This window comes from Oncorhynchus tshawytscha, linkage group LG01 (assembly GCF_018296145.1).
Source record: "Oncorhynchus tshawytscha isolate Ot180627B linkage group LG01, Otsh_v2.0, whole genome shotgun sequence".
Lineage (NCBI taxonomy): Eukaryota > Metazoa > Chordata > Actinopteri > Salmoniformes > Salmonidae > Oncorhynchus > Oncorhynchus tshawytscha.
The window spans coordinates 4185534-4205733 of NC_056429.1; the positions used below are offsets into that span (position 1 = coordinate 4185534).

At 43.5% G+C, this 20200-nt stretch overlaps 2 protein-coding genes across 5 annotated transcripts in view; one reads left to right on the forward strand and one right to left on the reverse strand.

The window, feature by feature from the left end:
• The window catches only part of LOC121845967, a 2190-nt gene extending 559 nt beyond the window's left edge, over window positions 1-1631 (forward strand). Inside the window, exon 2 of the mRNA XM_042318807.1 lies at window positions 1-1631. This exon is cut by the window's left edge and continues 241 nt beyond it. Within this exon, the coding sequence (XP_042174741.1) occupies window positions 1-731 (731 nt within the window). The 3' untranslated portion in view covers window positions 732-1631.
• LOC112238842 (CD151 antigen-like) overlaps window positions 1-17244 on the reverse strand; it is a 32021-nt gene extending 14777 nt beyond the window's left edge. For 2 of the 4 annotated variants that reach the window (XM_042317274.1, XM_042316124.1), the window contains exons 1-4: window positions 17082-17244; window positions 8895-8976; window positions 7477-7668; window positions 1432-1506 (exon numbers count right to left, since the gene is read on the reverse strand). In XM_042317274.1, the coding sequence (XP_042173208.1) occupies window positions 1432-1506; window positions 7477-7668; window positions 8895-8975 (348 nt within the window). In that variant the 5' untranslated portion in view covers window position 8976; window positions 17082-17244. Of the gene's footprint in view, window positions 1-1431; window positions 1507-7476; window positions 7669-8259; window positions 8346-8894; window positions 8977-11358; window positions 12422-17081 lie in introns of those variants that run through there. The other 2 variants (XM_042316753.1, XM_042317865.1) reach the window with 2 other exon arrangements.
• Between the last annotated feature and the right edge of the window lie 2956 nt (window positions 17245-20200).

The following is a 20200-nucleotide window of genomic DNA, read 5'->3' on the forward strand; positions in this document are numbered from 1 at the left end:
AGGCTAAAGCAACCTGGCTCTCCACGCAGGCTAAAGCAACCTGGCTCTCCACGCAGGCTAAAGCAACCTGGCTCTCCACGCAGGCTAAAGCAACCTGGCTCTCCACGCAGGCTAAAGCAACCTGGCTCTCCACGCAGGCTAAAGCAACCTGGCTCTCCACGCAGGCTAAAGCAACCTGGCTCTCCACGCAGGCTAAAGCAACCTGGCTCTCCACGCAGGCTAAAGCAACCTGGCTCTCCACGCAGGCTAAAGCAACCTGGCTCTCCACGCAGGTTAAAGCAACCTGGCTCTCCACGCAGGTTAAAGCAACCTGGCTCTCCACGCAGGCTAAAGCAACCTGGCTCTCCACGCAGGCTAAAGCAACCTGGCTCTCCACGCAGGCTAAAGCAACCTGGCTCTCCACGCAGGCTAAAGCAACCTGGCTCTCCACGCAGGCTAAAGCAACCTGGCTCTCCACGCAGGCTAAAGCAACCTGGCTCTCCACGCAGGCTAAAGCAACCTGGCTCTCCACGCAGGCTAAAGCAACCTGGCTCTCCACGCAGGCTAAAGCAACCTGGCTCTCCACGCAGGCTAAAGCAACCTGGCTCTCCACGCAGGCTAAAGCAACCTGGCTCTCCACGCAGGCTAAAGCAACCTGGCTCTCCACGCAGGCTAAAGCAACCTGGCTCTCCACGCAGGCTAAAGCAACCTGGCTCTCCACGCAGGCTAAAGCAAACGCTAAAAATATATGAAGGATTTGAAATAACATTTGAACCCAGGTCTGGTAAGAGGAGGTCAGGTGATGCCAACCAGAATTCCTGGCATGTCTGAGGAGAACACGGTATTCTAGGACCTCCTAACACTGGATATAGGCCCATCCAGCATCCCTAAATAGCACCCTATCCCCTATATAGTGCACTACTTTTTGGCTACACGCCCATAGGGCTCTGTTTCACAGTAGTGCACTACGTAAGGAATAGGGTGCCATTTGGTACACAGCCGGGTTGCAGCAGCTATGTGTAACTAGTACATTTTTTTGTTGTTGTAATGTGTTAGAGCTGGGTTCAAATACTATTTGACATCTTTTGGATACTTTCAGAGTGTGCTTTAGCTTGCCCGGAGTGCCAGGTGTCTAGGGGGACTTTTCTATCGATTCCATTAGGACAGGCAAGTTCAAATCAAGCACAGATAATGTATTTGGAATGATTGTAAATAGTATTTGAACCCAGGGCTCGTAATATAGTATGAGACAGCGTTTCTCAAACTCGGGTCCAGCGTACCCCAACGGGTGGACATTGTTGTTTTTGGCTAGCTCTACACAGCTGATTCAAAGAATCAAGCTTGATGATGAGTTCATCATTTGAATCAACTTTCTAGTGGTAGTGCAAAAAAAAAAAAGTGCACCCCTTGGGTCCCCAGGACCAAGTTTGGTAAACGCTGGTATGTACATACCTCCTGATACTGGATATAGGCCAGGACTCCAGCTACAATCTCCAGCAAGAAGATACAGAGTAGCAGGAAGAAATACTGTGGGAGAGATAGAGGGGGGGAGAGAGTAGCAGAATAAAATACTATGGTGGGTGAGAACAGAGAGAGAGAGAACAGAGAGAGAGAACAGAGAGAACAGAGAGAGAGAGAACAGAGAGAGAGAACAGAGAGAGAGAGAGAGAACAGAGAGAGAGAGAGAACAGAGAGAGAGAGAGAACAGAGAGAGAGAGAGAACAGAGAGAGAGAGAGAACAGAGAGAGAGAGAGAGAACAGAGAGAGAGAGAGAGAACAGAGAGAGAGAAACGAGAGAGAGAACAGAGAGAGAACAGAGAGAGAGAACAGAGAGAGAGAACAGAGAGAGAGAACAGAGAGAGAGAACAGAGAGAGAGAACAGAGAGAGAGAGCGAACAGAGAGAGAGCGAACAGAGAGAGCGAACAGAGAGAGAGAGCGAACAGAGAGAGAGAGTGAACAGAGAGAGAGAGAGAACAGAGAGAGTGAACAGAGAGAGAGAAACGAGAGAGAGAAAAGAGAGAGAGAACAGAGAGAGAGAGAACAGAGAGAGAGAAACGAGAGAGAGAACAGAGAGAGAGAGAGAACAGAGAGAGTGAACAGAGAGAGAGTGAACAGAGAGAGAGAAACGAGAGAGAGAGAGAGAACAGAGAGAGAGAACAGAGAGAGAGAGAACAGAGAGAGAGAGAACAGAGAGAGAGAGAACAGAGAGAGAGAGAACAGAGAGAGAGAACAGAGAGAGAGAACAGAGAGAGAGAGAAGAGAGAGAGAGAGAGAACAGAGCGAGAGAGAAGAGAGAGAGAGAAGAGCGATAGAGAGAACAGAGTGAGAGAGAACAGAGAGAGAGAACAGAGAGAGAACAGAGAGAGAGAGAAGAGAGAGAGAGAGAACAGCGAGAGAGAGAACAGCGAGAGAGAACAGAGAGAGAGAACAGCGAGAGAGAACAGAGAGAGAGAACAGAGAGAGAGAGAACAGAGAGAGAGAGAACAGAGAGAGAACAGAGAGAGAGAACAGCGAGAGAGAGAACAGCGAGAGAGAGAACAGAGAGAGAGAGAGAACAGAGAGAGTGAACAGAGAGAGAGAGAACAGAGAGAGAGAACAGAGAGAGAGAACAGCGAGAGAGAGAACAGCGAGAGAGAGAACAGCGAGAGAGAGAACAGAGAGAGAGAGAACAGAGAGAGAGAGAACAGAGAGAGAGAACAGAGAGAGAGAGAACAGAGAGAGAGAGAACAGAGAGAGAGAACAGAGAGAGAGAACAGAGAGAGAGAACAGAGAGAGAGAGAACAGAGAGAGAGAGAACAGAGAGAGAGAGAACAGAGAGAGTGAACAGAGAGAGAGAGAACAGAGAGAGAGAGTGAACAGAGAGAGAGAGAACAGAGAGAGAGAACAGAGAGAGAGAGAACAGAGAGAGAGAGAACAGAGAGAGAGAGAACAGAGAGAGAGAACAGAGAGAGAGAACAGATAGAGAACAGAGAGAGAGAGAACAGAGAGAGAGAGAACAGAGAGAGAGAACAGAGAGAGAGCAGAGAGAGAGAGAACAGAGAGAGAGAACAGACAGAGAGAACAGACAGAGAGAGTGAACAGAGAGAGAACAGAGAGTGTGAACAGAGAGAGTGAACAGAGAGAGAGAACAGAGAGAGAGAACAGAGAGAGAGAACAGACAGAGAGAACAGACAGAGAGAACAGAGAGAGAGAAAAACAGAGAGAGAGAGAACAGAGAGAGAGAGAACAGAGAGAGTGAACAGAGAGAGAGAGAACAGAGAGAGAGAGAACAGAGAGAGTGAACAGAGAGAGATAGAACAGAGAGAGAGAACAGAGAGAGAGAACAGAGAGAGAGAGAACAGAGAGAGTGAACAGAGAGAGAGAGAACAGAGAGAGAGAACAGAGAGAGAGAGAACAGAGAGAGAGAACAGAGAGAGAGAGAGAGAGAGAGAGAGAGAGAGAGACAGAGAGAGAGACAGAGAGAGAGACAGAGAGAGAGACAGAGAGAGAGAGAGAGAGAGAGAGAGACAGAGAGAGAGACAGAGAGAGACAGAGAGACAGAGAGAGACAGAGAGAGAGACAGAGAGACACAGAGAGAGAGACAGGGAGAGACAGAGAGAGAGAGAGACACAGAGAGAGAGAGAGAGAGAGAGAGAGAACAGAGAGAGAGAACAGAGAGAGAGAACAGAGAGAGAGAACAGAGAGAGAGAACAGAGAGAGAGAACAGAGAGAGAGAGAGAACAGAGAGAGAGAGAGAGAGAGAGAGACAGAGAGAGAGAACAGAGAGAGAGAGTGGCAGGAAGAAATACTGTGAAGAATGGGGAGGACAAAAAGACATTCCCTCCTAATATAAAACAGACTGTAGTGAGCTGAGGTTGAAAACAACTTCATGTGCCAATATCTGAGTAAGTAAGTAAGTGAGCGTGTGCCTTTTTATTGCGATTACAGTTCCTCCTAATCAGTGTTTCTTTCCATAAAGTTTCAAGATTGTAAATCTCTCTATCTCTCCCCCCCTCTCATCTAACCCTCTCCACACCTCTCTCTCTCTCTCTCTCCTCTCCCCTCCTCTAACCCTCTCTCCACCTCTCTCTCTCCCTCTCCTCTCCTCTCCCCACCCCCTCTCTCTCCTCTAACCCTCTCCCCCTCTCACTCTCCCCCTCTCCCCACCCCTCTCTCTCTCTCTCTCTCTCTCTCTCTCCCCTTTTCCCACCCCTCGCTCTCTCTCCTCTAACCCTCTCCCCCTCTCTCCTCTAACTCTCTCCCCACCTCTCTCTCTCCCCCTCTCCTCTAACCCTTTCCCCCTCTCTCTCTCCCTCTCTCTCCCCATCCCTCTCTCCCCCTCTCTCTCTCTCTCCTCTAACCCTCTCCCCCTCTCTCTCTCTCTCTCCCCCCTCTCTCTCTCTCTCCCCCTCTCCCCTAACCCTTTCCCCCGTCTCGCTCTCTCCTCTAACCCTATCCCCCTATCCCCCTCTCTCTCCCCCTCTCCACCTCTCTCTCCCTCTCCTCTAACCCTTTCCCCCTCTCTCTCTCCTCCTCTCCTCTAACCCTCTCTCCACCTCTCTCTCCCTCTCTCCACCTCTCTCTCCCTCTCTCCACCTCTCTCTCCCTCTCCTCTAACCCTCCCCCCTCTCTCTCTCTCTCTCCTCTAACCCTCTCCCCCCTCTCCTCTCCTCTCCTCTCCTCTCCTCTCCTCTCCTCTCCTCTCCTCTCCTCTCCTCTCCTCTCCTCTCCTCTCCTCTCCTCTCCTCTCCTCTCCTCTCCTCTCCTCTCCTCTAACCCTCTCTCCACCTCTCTCTCCCTCTCTCCACCTCTCTCTCCCCTCTCCTCTAACCCTCTCCCCCTCTCTCTCTCTCTCTCCTCTAACCCTCTCCCGCCCTCTCTCGCCTCTCCTCTCCTCTAACCCTCTCTCCACCTCTCTCTCCCTCTCTCCACCTCTCTCTCCACCTCTCTCCACCTCTCTCTCCACCTCTCTCTCCACCTCTCTCCACCTCTCTCTCCCTCTCTCCACCTCTCTCTCCCTCTCCTCTAACCTCTCCCCCCTCTCTCTCACCCCTCTCTCTCCCTCTCCTCTCCTCTCCCTCTCCTCTCCTCTCCCCCTCTCCCCACCACTCTCTGTCAATCAATTCAGTTCAAGGGGCTTTATTGGCTTGGGGAAACATATGTTAACATTGCCAAAGCAAGTTAAAAGGATAAAAAACTAAAGTGAATTAAACAATAAAAAAAACAATTTTAAAAAACAAACAATATGAAGTGAACAGTAAATATTACACTCACACAAGTTCTAAAACAGTGAAGAGATTTCAAATGTCATATTATATATATATTATTATATCATATTATATATATACAGTGTTGTAACGATGTGCAAATAGTTCACGTACAAAATGAAAAATAAATAAACATAAATATGGGTTGTATTTACAATGGTGTTTGTTCTTCACTGGTTGCCCTTTTCTCGTGGCAACAGGTCACAAATCTTGCTGCTGTGATGGCACACTGTGGAATTTCACCCAGTAGAAATGGGAGTTTATCAAAATTGGATTTGTTTTCGAAATCTTTGTGGATCTGTGTAATCTGAGGGAAATATGTCTCTCTAATATGGTCATACATTGGGCAGGAGGTTAGGAAGTGCAGCTCAGTTTCCACCTCATTTTGTGGGCAGTGTGCACATAGCCTGTCTTCTCTTGAGAGCCATGTCTGCCTACAGCGGCCTTTCTCAATAGCAAGGCTATGCTCACTGAGTCTGTACATAATCAAAGCCTTCCTTAAGTTTGGGTCAGTCACAGTGGTCAGGTATTCTGCCGCTGTGTACTCTCTGTTTATGGCCAAATAGCATTCTAGTTTGCTCTGTTTTTTTGTTAATTCTTTCCAATGTGTCAAGTAATTATATTTTTGTTTTCTCATGATTTGGTTGGGTCTAATTGTGCTGCTGTCTCTCTATCTCTCTCCCTTTTGCCCCTCCTCTCCTCTCCCCTCTCAATTTCAATTCAATTACATTTAAGGGACTTTACTGACATGGGAAAGATATGTTTACATTGCAAAGCAAAGCCCTCTCTCCTCTGTAGCCCCTCCTCGCCCCACTCTCCACCTCTTCTCCCCGCTCTGTCTCTCCAACCACCATACCGGTGATGCCCCTCATTCCTCTCTCGTGACTCATGCTCCGTATCTAAACTCTTAAAGATACACACACGGCATTATTCTGCGTGATATTTATGACACGTGCATTTCAGACAGTGTATTTTCGTCTGGTTCTGTTTATATCATAGAGGTAGATAGAGGAGTCTAGATGCATATAAACCTGTTTCGGCAAGCACATTGCCATTGAGAGATTCCACCATTTTAAAGTAGTCAACTGGTTGGGGATTACTATGTTTTTCGGAGAAATCAGCCACTTATCTGAGCATTGTCTTCTTTAAATTGGGTTCCCTATGGTTAGTAAATGGCTTTAAGCTATATCATCGCCAGCTAGTGGCCACAAAATGTCATTACTTGGATTAGCTAACGTGCCATTGGAACACAGGAGTGATGGTTTCTGATAATGGGCCTCTTTACGTAGATATACCATAAAAAAAATCAGCCGTTACCATAGTAATTTACAACATTAACAATGCCTACATTGTATTTCTGATCAATTTCATGTTATTTTAAATGGACAAAAAAACAAGTGCTTTTCTTTCAAAATAAAGGATATTTTCCAAGTGACCCCAAACTTTTGAACTGTGGTGTACATCTATTACCCTTTTCTTCTGCCTCTGAAAAATGCATTTCTTTTGTGTGTTTAATTGACAGGAGTTTATATGCGAACAGATATGAATGTTTATATTAATTTATATTATATTATATATATATATATATATATATATATATATATTTATTTAATTTATATTATATTATATATATATATATTTATTTAATTTATATTATATTATATTATATATATATATATTTATTTAATTTATATTATATATATATATATATTTAATTTATATTATATTATATATATATTTATTTAATTTATATTATATTATATATATATATATATATATATTTATTTAATTTATATTATATTATATATATATATATTTATTTAATTTATATTATATTATATATATTTATATATATTTATTTAATTTATATTATATTATATATTTATATATATTTATATTAATTTTGATCTGAAAGTAAAGGGTGTTTTCGAGGGTGTAGAAGAAGCTGTGTGTTTCCGGTTTCAGGTTTATAAGGTAAAACCAGTGTGGATGTTGACCATTAGGTTTGATTGATATCGTGTGTTAGTTAGAGTGTTTCTGCTTTCGAGACACTGTGTCACAACTGCTGATTTGATATAGGGCTTTGTAAATGGATTGATTGGTTGATTGATTGATCGGAGGATTGGTTGATTGGAGGATTGGTTGATTGATTGGTTGATTAGTTGGTTGATTGGTTGATTGATTGGTTGGTTGGTTGGTTGATTGGTTGATTGATTGATTGGTTGGTTGATTGATTGGTTGATTGATCACCACTATTAGCAGACTCCTCATCTCCTTGAGGGTGGCACAGCAGCCTACGATCCCAGTGAAGACAACAATAGCCCCGGCAGCTATGAGGATGTAGGCAGAGGCAGAGTAGAAGGTGGAGTTGAGGAGGCTGATGTAGTCACTCTTCTCTACGAGGGTCCACACCCCCACCGCCATCACCACTCCACCTGCCAGCTGAAAGAGGACACACACACACACACACACACACACGCGCACACGCACACACAGCAGTGGAATTCAAAACCACTCAATTCAATTCCCTTTCAAATCAATTCCATTAAATTCAATTATTTCAATTCAGAACACAGACAATGTTCAATAGCAGATAACTAGTAGATTCCTAGCACCAATCAAATACAGGCCTGCAGTAGGAGACTATCAGTCGCTGACATGTTAGAGAGAACTTAACGGTTGATATTGTTTCAGGTTCATTTAGTGTACAGACATGCAAAGGGTTAAACCTATCTATAGAATCTACTGCTTTGTTATAACATATAGGACAAGTTAAGCAACATTTCTGCCCCAAAAAAGATGTTGTTCTGCCAGACAGACAGACAGACAGACAGACAGACACAGACAGACAGACAGACAGACATGCAGACACAGACAGACAGGCAGGCAGACAGACAAACAGACATAGCAGATAGACAGACAGGCAGACTCACCCAGAAGCAAAGGTTAAAGGTCAATAGTAGACAGACAGACAGGCAGACTCACCCAGAAGCAAAGGTTAAAGGTCAATAGTAAACAGACAGGCAGACTCACCCAGAAGAGTAGGTTAAAGGTCAATAGCAGATATTTCAGACAAATCATCCCACATGTGTTTTTCTCAATAGTCAATAGTAGACAGACAGACAGACTCACCCAGAAGAGAAGGTTAAAGGTCACCCAGAAGCAAAGGTTAAAGGTCAATAGTAGACAGACAGACAGGCAGACTCACCCAGAAGCAAAGGTTAAAGGTCAATAGTAGACAGACAGGCAGACTCACCCAGAAGAGAAGGTTAAAGGTCAATAGCAGATATTTCAGACAAATCATCCCACATGTGTTTTTCTCAATAGTCAATAGTAGACAGACAGACTCACCCAGAAGAGAAGGTTAAAGATCACCCAGAAGCAAAGGTTAAAGGTCAATATTAGATAGACAGACAGGCAGACTCACCCAGAAGCAAAGGTCAATAGTAGACAGACAGGCAGACTCACCCAGAAGCAAAGGTTAAAGGTCAATAGTAGACAGACAGACTCACCCAGAAGAGAAGGTTAGAGGTCAATAGTAGACAGACAGACAGGCAGACTCACCCAGAAGAGAAGGTTAAAGGTCAATAGTAGACAGACAGACAGGCAGACTCACCCAGAAGAGAAGGTTAAAGGTCAATAGTAGACAGACAGACAGGCAGACTCACCCAGAAGAGTAGGTTAAAGGTCAATAGCAGATATTTCAGACAAATCATCCCACATGTGTTTTTCTCATCATATGTCTCCATCCTGAAAACAAGAGAAAACAAGAGATTAAGATTGTTGGTCTATTTAATATATTTCTTTGGTAAGTTTGGTCTTTTTAGTAAATAGAATTTACAAAAGTATTAAACGCGACATGCAACAATTTCAAAGATTATTCCGTAGTTTCAGTTCAGTTCATATAATGAAATCAGTCAATTGAAATACATTCTTTAGGCCCTAATCGATGGATTTTAACTGACTGGGAATGCAGATATGCATCTGTTGGTCACAGATACATTTTTTTTAATGGGTCGTTGAACCAGTGAGTATCTATGTGACCATTTGCCTCATGCAGCTTGGCACAGAGTTAATCAGGCTGTTGATTGTGGTCTGTGGAATGTTGTTCCACTCCTCTTCAATGGCTGTGAGAAGTTACTGGATATTAGTGGGAACTGAAACACGCTGTCGTACGAGTCGATCCAGAGCATCCCAAACATGCTCAATGGGTGACATGTCTGGTGAGTATGCAGGCCATGGAAGAACTGGGACATTTTCAGCTTCCAGGAATTGTGTCCAGATCCTTGTGACATGGGGCTGTGCATTATCATGCTGAAACATGAGGTGATGGTAGCGGATGAATGACACGACAATGGCGCCTGAGGATCTTGTCACGGCATCTCTGTGCATTCAAATTGCCATCAATAAAATGCAATTGTGTTCGTTGTCCGTAGCTTATGCCTGCCCATACCATTACCCAACTGCCACCATGGGGCACTCCGTTCACAACGTTGACATTGCCCACCCGACGCCATACACGTACGTGGTCTGCGGTTGTGACGCCAGTTGGACAAATTCTCAAAAACAATGTTGGAGGCGGCTTATGGTAGAGAAATTAACATTAAATTCTCTGACAACAGCTCTGATGGACATTCCTGCAGTCAGCATGCCAATTGCACTCTCCCTCAACTTGAGATATCTTTGGCATTGTGTCGTGTGACAAAAATGCTCACTTTTATTGCCATCACTCATGGGGGACACCGCGTCACTGCAAAATCTACAGGGAGAGCTAGGCAGTTCAAGCCCGCTTGGGTGCTGCCATAGAGTTGTAAGGCAGAACCGTAAGGCTCTCCAGAGGGTAGTGAGGTCTGCACAACGCATCACCGGGGGCAAACTACCTGCCCTCCAGGACACCTACACCACCCGATGCTACAGGAAGGCCATAAAGACCATCAAGGACATCAACCACCCGAGCCACTGCCTGTTCACCCCGCTGCCATCCAGAAGGCGAGGTCAGTACAGGTGCATCAAAGCTGGGACCGAGAGACTGAAAAACAGCTTCTATCTCAAGGCCATCAGACTGTTAAACAGCCACCACTAACATTGAGTGGCTACTGCCAACACACTGTCAATGACACTGACTCTACTCCAGCCACTTTAATCATGGGAATTGATGGGAAATGATGTAAATATATCACTAGCCACTTTAAACAATGCTACCTTATATAATGTTACTTACCCTACATTGTTCATCTCATATGCATACGTTGATACTGTACTCCATATCATCTACTGCATCCTTATGTAATACATGTATCACTAGCCACTTTAACTATGCCACTTGGTTTACATACTTATCTCATATGTATATACTGTACTCGATATTATCTACTGTATCTTGCCTATGCTGCTCTGTACCATCATTCATTCATATATCCTTATGTACATATTCTTTATCCCCTTACACTGTGTATGACAGTAGTTTTTTTTGGAATTGTTAGTTAGATTACTTGCTCGTTATTACTGCATTGTCGGAACTAGAAGCACAAGCATTTCGCTACACTCGCATTAACATCTGCTAACCATGTGTATGTGACAAATAAAATTTGATTCGATTTGATTTGATTTAGAGTTACATTAGAAGTGCCCATCCAAGAAGGCTCAAGGTCATTGGCCACAGATAAAATGATGTCACATCATGTTATATCTACTGTAGCTTTGATTGGACTGATCATGTCAACATCATACTTTCATAATCTTAGCTACTAGTCACCATGAATCACATCGTCAATCTACTGGCAAATCCTTTTCAATCCTTGTCATATGAAGAGAGATTATAGATAAAACGTATCGGTGCTCATCGGCCATTGGACATAAACATTACTCATTAATCCAGAGAATGAAAGACTTTGATGATGAAATTTGCCCACAGGAAAGGACCGCCATGCCACCTTCCTGTTCAAGTGAGCACAGCACAAGAAGGTGAGTCCAAACATGTATTGTATGCTGCTCTATAAATGATGTAATATGCCAGGGAGATATGTATACTGTAGATAAGAAAGTAATACTAAGTGTATGTTGTGTAGTAAGCTGTTAGTAGCCCATGTTCCTCAACCTAACAATTTGGTCCTTTCCCCCCTCATAACTTACTCTACTGTTCTGACTTGGTGGTGCACATGTAGCCTATAGCCTGGTTTAGAGAAACGTCAGGAACAACTAGATCCAGGTACTGCTCTTGACAGGACAACTAGATCCAGGTACTGATGCTGATAGGAACAACTAGATCCAGGTACTGATGTAGACAGGAACAACTAGATCCAGGTACTGCTGCAGACAGGAACAACTAGATCCAGGTACGGATGCAGACAGGAACAACTAGATCCAGGTACTGACAGGAACAACTAGATCCAGGTACTGATGCAGACAGGAACAACTAGATCCAGGTACTGACAGGAACAACTAGATCCAGGTACTGACAGGAACAACTAGATCCAGGTACTGACAGGAACAACTAGATCCAGGTACTGATGCAGACAGGAACAACTAGATCCAGGTACTGATGCAGACAGGAACAACTAGATCCAGGTACTGATGCAGACAGGAACAACTAGATCCAGGTACTGATGCAGACAGGAACAACTAGATCCAGGTACTGATGCAGACAGGAACAACTAGATCCAGGTACTGATGCAGACAGGAACAACTAGATCCAGGTACTGATGCAGACAGGAACAACTAGATCCAGGTACTGATGCAGACAGGAACAACTAGATCCAGGTACTGATGCAGACAGGAACAACTAGATCCAGGTACTGATGCAGACAGGAACAACTAGATCCAGGTACTGATGCAGACAGGAACAACTAGATCCAGGTACTGATGCAGACAGGAACAACTAGATCCAGGTACTGATGCAGACAGGAACAACTAGATCCAGGTACTGATGCAGACAGGAACAACTAGATCCAGGTACTGATGCAGACAGGAACAACTAGTATCCAAAAAACAAGCTTACAAACTGCACACAAGAAAATACAGCCGACTGATCTGTCTTGAACTAGTTGTGAGGTTTTGTACGCTTGTTTCTTATTACGGCTCTTGATCCTTCCAATGGTTCACTATGTCAGATAGGTTGTGTCAGCTTAGATGTAGCACTACCGGGGCATTGAGACATCACGTAGCATCAACGAGTCGTCAGTCGATGTGTTTACGTCTGTTCAAATGATCAAAATAACGTAGTCTTAATGTCAGAGGAGACGGGACACAAAAACAAAAATCCAACACGACACGTACCGACGTATCATCTTCTGAACGCGGTCTGCAGTTTAACTTTAACTTAAACTGTAAACGTTAGTCTAAACAATATCCCGTCACACTTCACTAAGTCATATCATGTAACTGTAAACCACACTCCGGTCACGGGAAAATGTCCCGTGCCTCTGTCATCTCCCTATGAGTAGAAGCAGGCACATTGTACTAAACTGTATCTGAACTATACTATACTGTACTATAATGTATCTGAACTGTACATACTGTACTATACTGTATCTGAACTGTACTGTACTATACTATACTGTATCTGAACTGTACATACTGTACTATACTGTATCTGAACTGTACTATACTGTATCTGAACTGTACTATACTGTACATACTGTACTATACTGTATCTGAACTGTACTATACTGTACTATACTGTATCTGAACTGTACATACTGTACTATACTGTATCTGAACTGTACTATACTGTATCTGAACTGTACTATACTGTATCTGAACTGTACTATACTGTACATACTGTACTATACTGTATCTGAACTGTACTATACTGTACATACTGTACTATACTGTATCTGAACTGTACTATACTGTATCTGAACTGTACTATACTGTATCTGAACTATACTGTACATACTGTACTATACTGTATCTGAACTGTACTATGCTGTATCTGAACTGTACATACTGTATCTGAACTGTACATACTGTACTATACTGTATCTGAACTGTACTATACTGTATCTGAACTGTACTATACTGTATCTGTACAATACTGTATCTGAACTGTACTATACTGTACTATACTGTATCTGAACTGTACTGTACCATACTGTATCTGAACTGTACTATACTGTATCTGAACTGTACCATACTGTATCTGAACTGTACTATACTGTATCTGAACTGTACTATACTGTATCTGAACTGTACATACTGTACTATACTGTATCTGAACTGTATCATAATGTATCTGAACTGTACTATACTGTATCTGTACTGTACATACTGTACTATACTGTATCTGTACTGTACATACTGTACTATACTGTATCTGTACTGTACATACTGTACTATACTGTATCTGAACTGTACATACTGTACCATACTGTATCTGAACTGTACCATACTGTATCTGAACTGTACCATACTGTACCATACTGTATCTGAACTGTACTGTACTATAATGTATCTGAACTGTACTGTACTGTATCTGAACTGTACTATACTGTATCTGAACTGTACTATACTGTATCTGTACTGTACATACTGTACTATACTGTATCTGTACTGTACATACTGTACTATACTGTATCTGTACTGTACTATACTGTATCTGTACTGTACATACTGTACTATACTGTATCTGTACTGTACATACTGTACTATACTGTATCTGTACTGTACATACTGTACTATACTGTATCTGAACTGTACATACTGTACTATACTGTATCTGAACTGTACATACTGTACTATACTGTATCTGAACTGTACTATACTGTATCTGAACTGTACTATACTGTATCTGAACTGTACATGCTGTACTATACTGTATCTGAACTGTACTATACTGTACTAAACTGTATCTGAACTGTACTATACTGTATCTGAACTGTACATACTGTACTATAATGTATCTGAACTGTACATACTGTATCTGAACAATACTGTATCTGAACTGTACTATACTGTATCTGAACTGTACTATACTGTATCTGAACTGTACTGTACTATACTGTATCTGAACTGTACATACTGTACTATACTGTATCTGAACTGTACCATACTGTATCTGAACTGTACTATACTGTATCTGAACTGTACTATGCTGTATCTGAACTGTACATGCTGTACTATACTGTATCTGAACTGTACTATACTGTATCTGAACTGTACATACTGTACTATAATGTATCTGAACTGTACATACTGTACCATACTGTATCTGAACTGTACCATACTGTATCTGAACTGTACTATACTGTATCTGAACTGTACATACTGTACTATACTGTATCTGAACTGTACTGTACTATACTGTATCTGAACTGTACTATAATGTATCTGAACTGTACTGTACTGTATCTGAACTGTACTATACTGTATCTGTACTGTACATACTGTACTATACTGTATCTGTACATACTGTACTATACTGTATCTGTACTGTACATACTGTACTATACTGTATATGAACTGTACATACTGTATCTGAACTGTACATACTGTATCTGAACTGTACTGTACTGTATCTGAACTGTGCATACTGTACTATACTGTATCTGAACTGTACTATACTGTATCTGAACTGTACTATACTGTATCTGAACTGTACTATACTGTATCTGAACTGTACATACTGTACTATAATGTATCTGAACTGTACATACTGTATCTGAACTGTACTATACTGTATCTGAACTGTACTATACTGTATCTGTACTGTACATACTGTACTATACTGTATCTGTACTGTACATACTGTACTATACTGTATCTGTACTGTACTATACTGTATCTGTACTGTACATACTGTACTATACTGTATCTGTACTGTACTATACTGTATCTGAACTGTACTATACTGTATCTGAACTGTACTATACTGTATCTGAACTGTACTATACTGTATCTGTACTGTATATACACTGTATCTGAACTGTACATGCTGTACTATACTGTATCTGAACTGTACTATACTGTACTAAACTGTATCTGAACTGTACTATACTGTACTATACTGTATCTGAACTGTACATACTGTACTATAATGTATCTGAACTGTACATACTGTATCTGAACTGTACTGTACTGTATCTGAACTGTACTATACTGTATCAGAACTGTACTATACTGTATCTGTACTGTACAGACTGTACTATACTGTATCTGTACTGTACCTACTGTACTATACTGTATCTACTGTACTATACTGTATCTGTACTGTACATACTGTACTATACTGTATCTGAACTGTACATACTGTATCTGAACTGTACATACTGTATCTGAACTGTACATACTGTATCTGAACTGTACTATACTGTATCTGAACTGTACAATACTGTATCTGAACTGTACTATACTGTATCTGAACTGTACATACTGTACTATACTGTATCTGAACTGTACTATACTATATCTGTACTGTACATACTGTACTATACTGTATCTGAACTGTACATACTGTATCTGAACTGTACTGTGTCAGAACTGTACTATACTGTATCTGTACTGTACATACTGTACTATACTGTATCTGTACATACTGTACTATACTGTATCTGTACTGTATATACTGTACTATACTGTATCTGTACATACTGTACTATACTGTATCTGTACTGTACATACTGTACTATACTGTATCTGAACTGTACATACTGTACTATACTGTATCTGAACTGTACATACTGTACTATACTGTATCTGAACTGTACATACTGTACTATACTGTATCTGAACTGTACATACTGTACTATACTGTATCTGAACTGTACATACTGTATCTGAACTGTACATACTGTATCTGAACTGTACTATACTGTATCTGTACTGTACATACTGTACTATACTGTATCTGAACTGTACATACTGTATCTGAACTGTATCTGAACTATACTGTATCTGAACTGTACTATACTGTATCTGAACTGTACATACTGTACTATAATGTATCTGAACTGTACTATACTGTATCTGAACTGTACATACTGTACTATACTGTATCTGAACTGTACATATAGATATTTGGTTAGATATTTACGTTGATACTGTAAATGTGTATATCCTCTGTATATTTCTATGTCCACTGTTCATTCTCCTACAGCTCTATGTTCATTCTCCTACAGCTCTATGTTCATTCTCCTACAGCTCTATGTTCATTCTCCTACAGCTCTATGTTCGTTCTCCTACAACTCTATCTTCGTTGTCCTACAACTCTATCTTCGTTCTCCTACAACTCTATCTTCGTTGTCCTACAACTCTATCTTCGTTCTCCTACAACTCTATCTTCGTTCTCCTACAGCTCTATGTTCATTCTCCTACAGCTCTATGTTCACTCTCCTACAACTCTATCTTCGTTGTCCTACAACTCTATCTTCGTTCTCCTACAACTCTATCTTCGTTCTCCTACAGCTCTATGTTCATTCTCCTACAGCTCTATGTTCATTCTCCTACAGCTCTATGTTCGTTCTCCTACAGCTCTATGTTCGTTCTCCTACAACTCTATGTTCGTTCTCCTACAACTCTATGTTCGTTCTCCTACAGCTCTATGTTCGTTCTCCTACAGCTCTATGTTCATTCTCCTACAGCTCTATGTTCATTCTCCTACAGCTCTATGTTCATTCTCCTACAGCTCTATGTTCGTTCTCCTACAGCTCTATGTTCATTTGATCTATTTTGTATACAATTCATGTAAACTGTGTGTCTCTAAATGCATGTGTGTCTCTAAATGCCTGTCTGTCTCTAAATGCCTGTGTGTCTCTAAATGCCTGTCTGTCTCTAGCAGCAACACACCACGTCACATTCTGACTATGTCCGTGTCCTTGGGTGAATAAAGGTGGTTCGGAAGTAAAAGTGAAGACTCCTACCTGAACTCAAACTGCGAATCCTCCTCACCCCTCCGGAGGTAAACAGTCTTACCAGAGACTGTGAAATGTTCTGCTCTCTACTCCACTGTCACGGCGGTGGTACTGTAACGTCTGTCTGTCTGCATGCTCTCCGTGAAGGTTATGAGCAACAGGCTGAGCTCGCAACTGACACTCTGATATAAGCTCCTGCTCTGCCGTGCCCCTTTTAGCAGAGAGGTGAGACAAGGAGACAGCAGAGAGGTAAGACAAGGAGACAGCAGAGAGGTGAGACAAGGAGACAGCAGAGAGGTAAGACAAGGAGACAGCAGAGAGGTAAGACAAGGAGACAGCAGAGAGGTAAGACAAGCCGACAGCAGAGAGGTGAGACAAGGAGCCAGCAGAGAGGTGAGACAAGGAGACAGTAGAGAGGTAAGACAAGGAGCCAGCAGAGAGGTGAGACAAGGAGCCAGCAGAGAGGTGAGACAAGGAGACAGCAGAGAGGTAAGACAAGGAGACAGCAGAGAGGTAAGACAAGCCGACGGCAGAGAGGTAAGACAAGCCGACAGCAGAGAGGTAAGACAAGGAGACAGCAGAGAGGTAAGACAAGGAGACAGCAGAGAGGTAAGACAAGCCGACGGCAGAGAGGTAAGACAAGCCGACGGCAGAGAGGTGAGACAAGGAGACAGCAGAGAGGTAAGACAAGGAGACAGCAGAGAGGTAAGACAAGGAGGCAGCAGAGAGGTAAGACAAGCCGACGGCAGAGAGGTAAGACAAGCCGACAGCAAAGAGGTAAGACAAGCCAAAGAGGTAAGACAAGGAGACAGCAGAGAGGTGAGACAAGGAGACAGCAGAGAGGTAAGACAAGGAGACAGCAGAGAGGTGAGACAAGGAGACAGCAGAGAGGTAAGACAAGCCGACAGCAGAGAGGTAAGACAAGGAGACAGCAGAGAGGTAAGACAAGGAGACAGCAGAGAGGTAAGACAAGGAGACAGCAGAGAGGTAAGACAAGCCGACGGCAGAGAGGTAAGACAAGCCGACAGCAAAGAGGTAAGCTAAGCCAAAGAGGTAAGACAAGGAGACAGCAGAGAGGTAAGACAAGGAAACGGCAGATAGGTAAGACAAGGAGACGGCTGAGAGGTGAGGAGGAACAGACAGATCACAGGCTAAGAAAATAGCAGGCTGTTACCACCAGACTGTTACCACCACCAGACTGTTACCACCACCAGACTGTTACCACCACCAGACGGTAACAGTCTGGTGGTGGTAACAGTCTGGTGGTGGTAACAGTCTGGTGGTAACAACCTGGTGGTAACAGTCTGGTGGTGGTAACAACCAGGCTGTTACCACCAGACTGTTACCACCACCAGACTGTTACCACCACCAGACTGTTACCACCACCAGACTGTTACCACCAGTAGACTGTTACCACCACCAGACTGTTACCACCACCAGGCTGTTACCACCAGGCTGTTACCACCACCAGACTGTTACCACCACCAGACTGTTACCACCACCAGACTGTTACCACCACCAGACTGTTACCACCACCAGACTGTTACCACCAGACTGTTACCACCAGGCTGTTACAACCACCAGACTGTTACCACCACCAGACTGTTACCACCACCAGACTGTTACCACCAGACTGTTACCACCAGGCTGTTACAACCACCAGACTGTTACCACCAGACTGTTACCACCAGTAGACTGTTACAAGCAGTAGACTGTTACCACCACCAGACTGTTACCACCACCAGACTGTTACCACCACCAGACTGTTACCACCAGCAGACTTACCACCACCAGACTGTTACCACCACCAGACTGTTACCACCAGCAGACTTACCACCACCAGACTGTTACCACCATCAGACTGTTACCACCACCAGACTGTTACCACCACCAGACTGTTACCACCAGACTGTTACCGCCACCAGACTGTTATCACCAGACTGTTACCACCACCAGGCTGTTACCACCACCAGACTGTTACCACCACCAGACTGTTACCACCAGACTGTTACAAGCAGTAGACTGTTACCACCACCAGACTGTTACCACCACCAGACTGTTACCGCCACCAGACTGTTACCGCCACCAGACTGTTACCGCCACCAGACTGTTACCGCCACCAGACTGTTACCGCCACCAGACTGTTACCGCCACCAGGCTGTTACCACCAGGCTGTTACCACCACCAGACTGTTACCGCCACCAGACTGTTACCGCCACCAGACTGTTACCGCCACCAGACTGTTACCGCCACCAGGCTGTTACCACCAGACTGTTACCACCACCAGGCTGTTACCACCAGACTGTTACCGCCACCAGACTGTTACCACCAGACTGTTACCACCACCAGGCTGTTACCACCAGACTGTTACCACCACCAGGCTGTTACCACCAGACTGTTACCACCACCAGGCTGTTACCACCACCAGACTGTTACCGCCACCAGACTGTTACCGCCACCAGACTGTTACCACCACCAGACTGTTACCGCCACCAAATCAAATCAAATTTATTTATATAGCCCTTCGTACATCAGCTGATATCTCAAAGTGCTGTACAGAAACCCAGCCTAAAACCCCAAACAGCAAGCAATGCAGGTGTAGAAGCACGGTGGCTAGGAAAAACTCCCTAAAAAGGCCAAAACCTAGGAAGAAACCTAGAGAGGAACCAGGCTATGTGGGGTGGCCAGTCCTCTTCTGGCTGTGCCGGGTGGAGATTATAACAGAACATGGCCAAGATGTTCAAATGTTCATAAATGACCAGCATGGTCGAATAATAATAAGGCAGAACAGTTGAAACTGGAGCAGCAGCACAGTCAAGTGGAAGTTGAAACTGGAGCAGCAGCATGGCCAGGTGGACTGGGGACAGCAAGGAGTCATCATGTCAGGTAGTCCTGGGGCATGGTCCTAGGGCTCAGGTCAGTTGAAACTGGAACAGCAGCATGGCCAGGTGGACTGGGGACAGCAAGGAGTCATCATGTCAGGTAGTCCTGGGGCATGGTCCTAGGGCTCAGGTCCTCCGAGAGAGAGAAAGAAAGAGAGAAGGAGAGAATTAGAGAACGCACACTTAGATTCACACAGGACACCGAATAGGACAGGAGAAGTACTCCAGATATAACAAACTGACCCC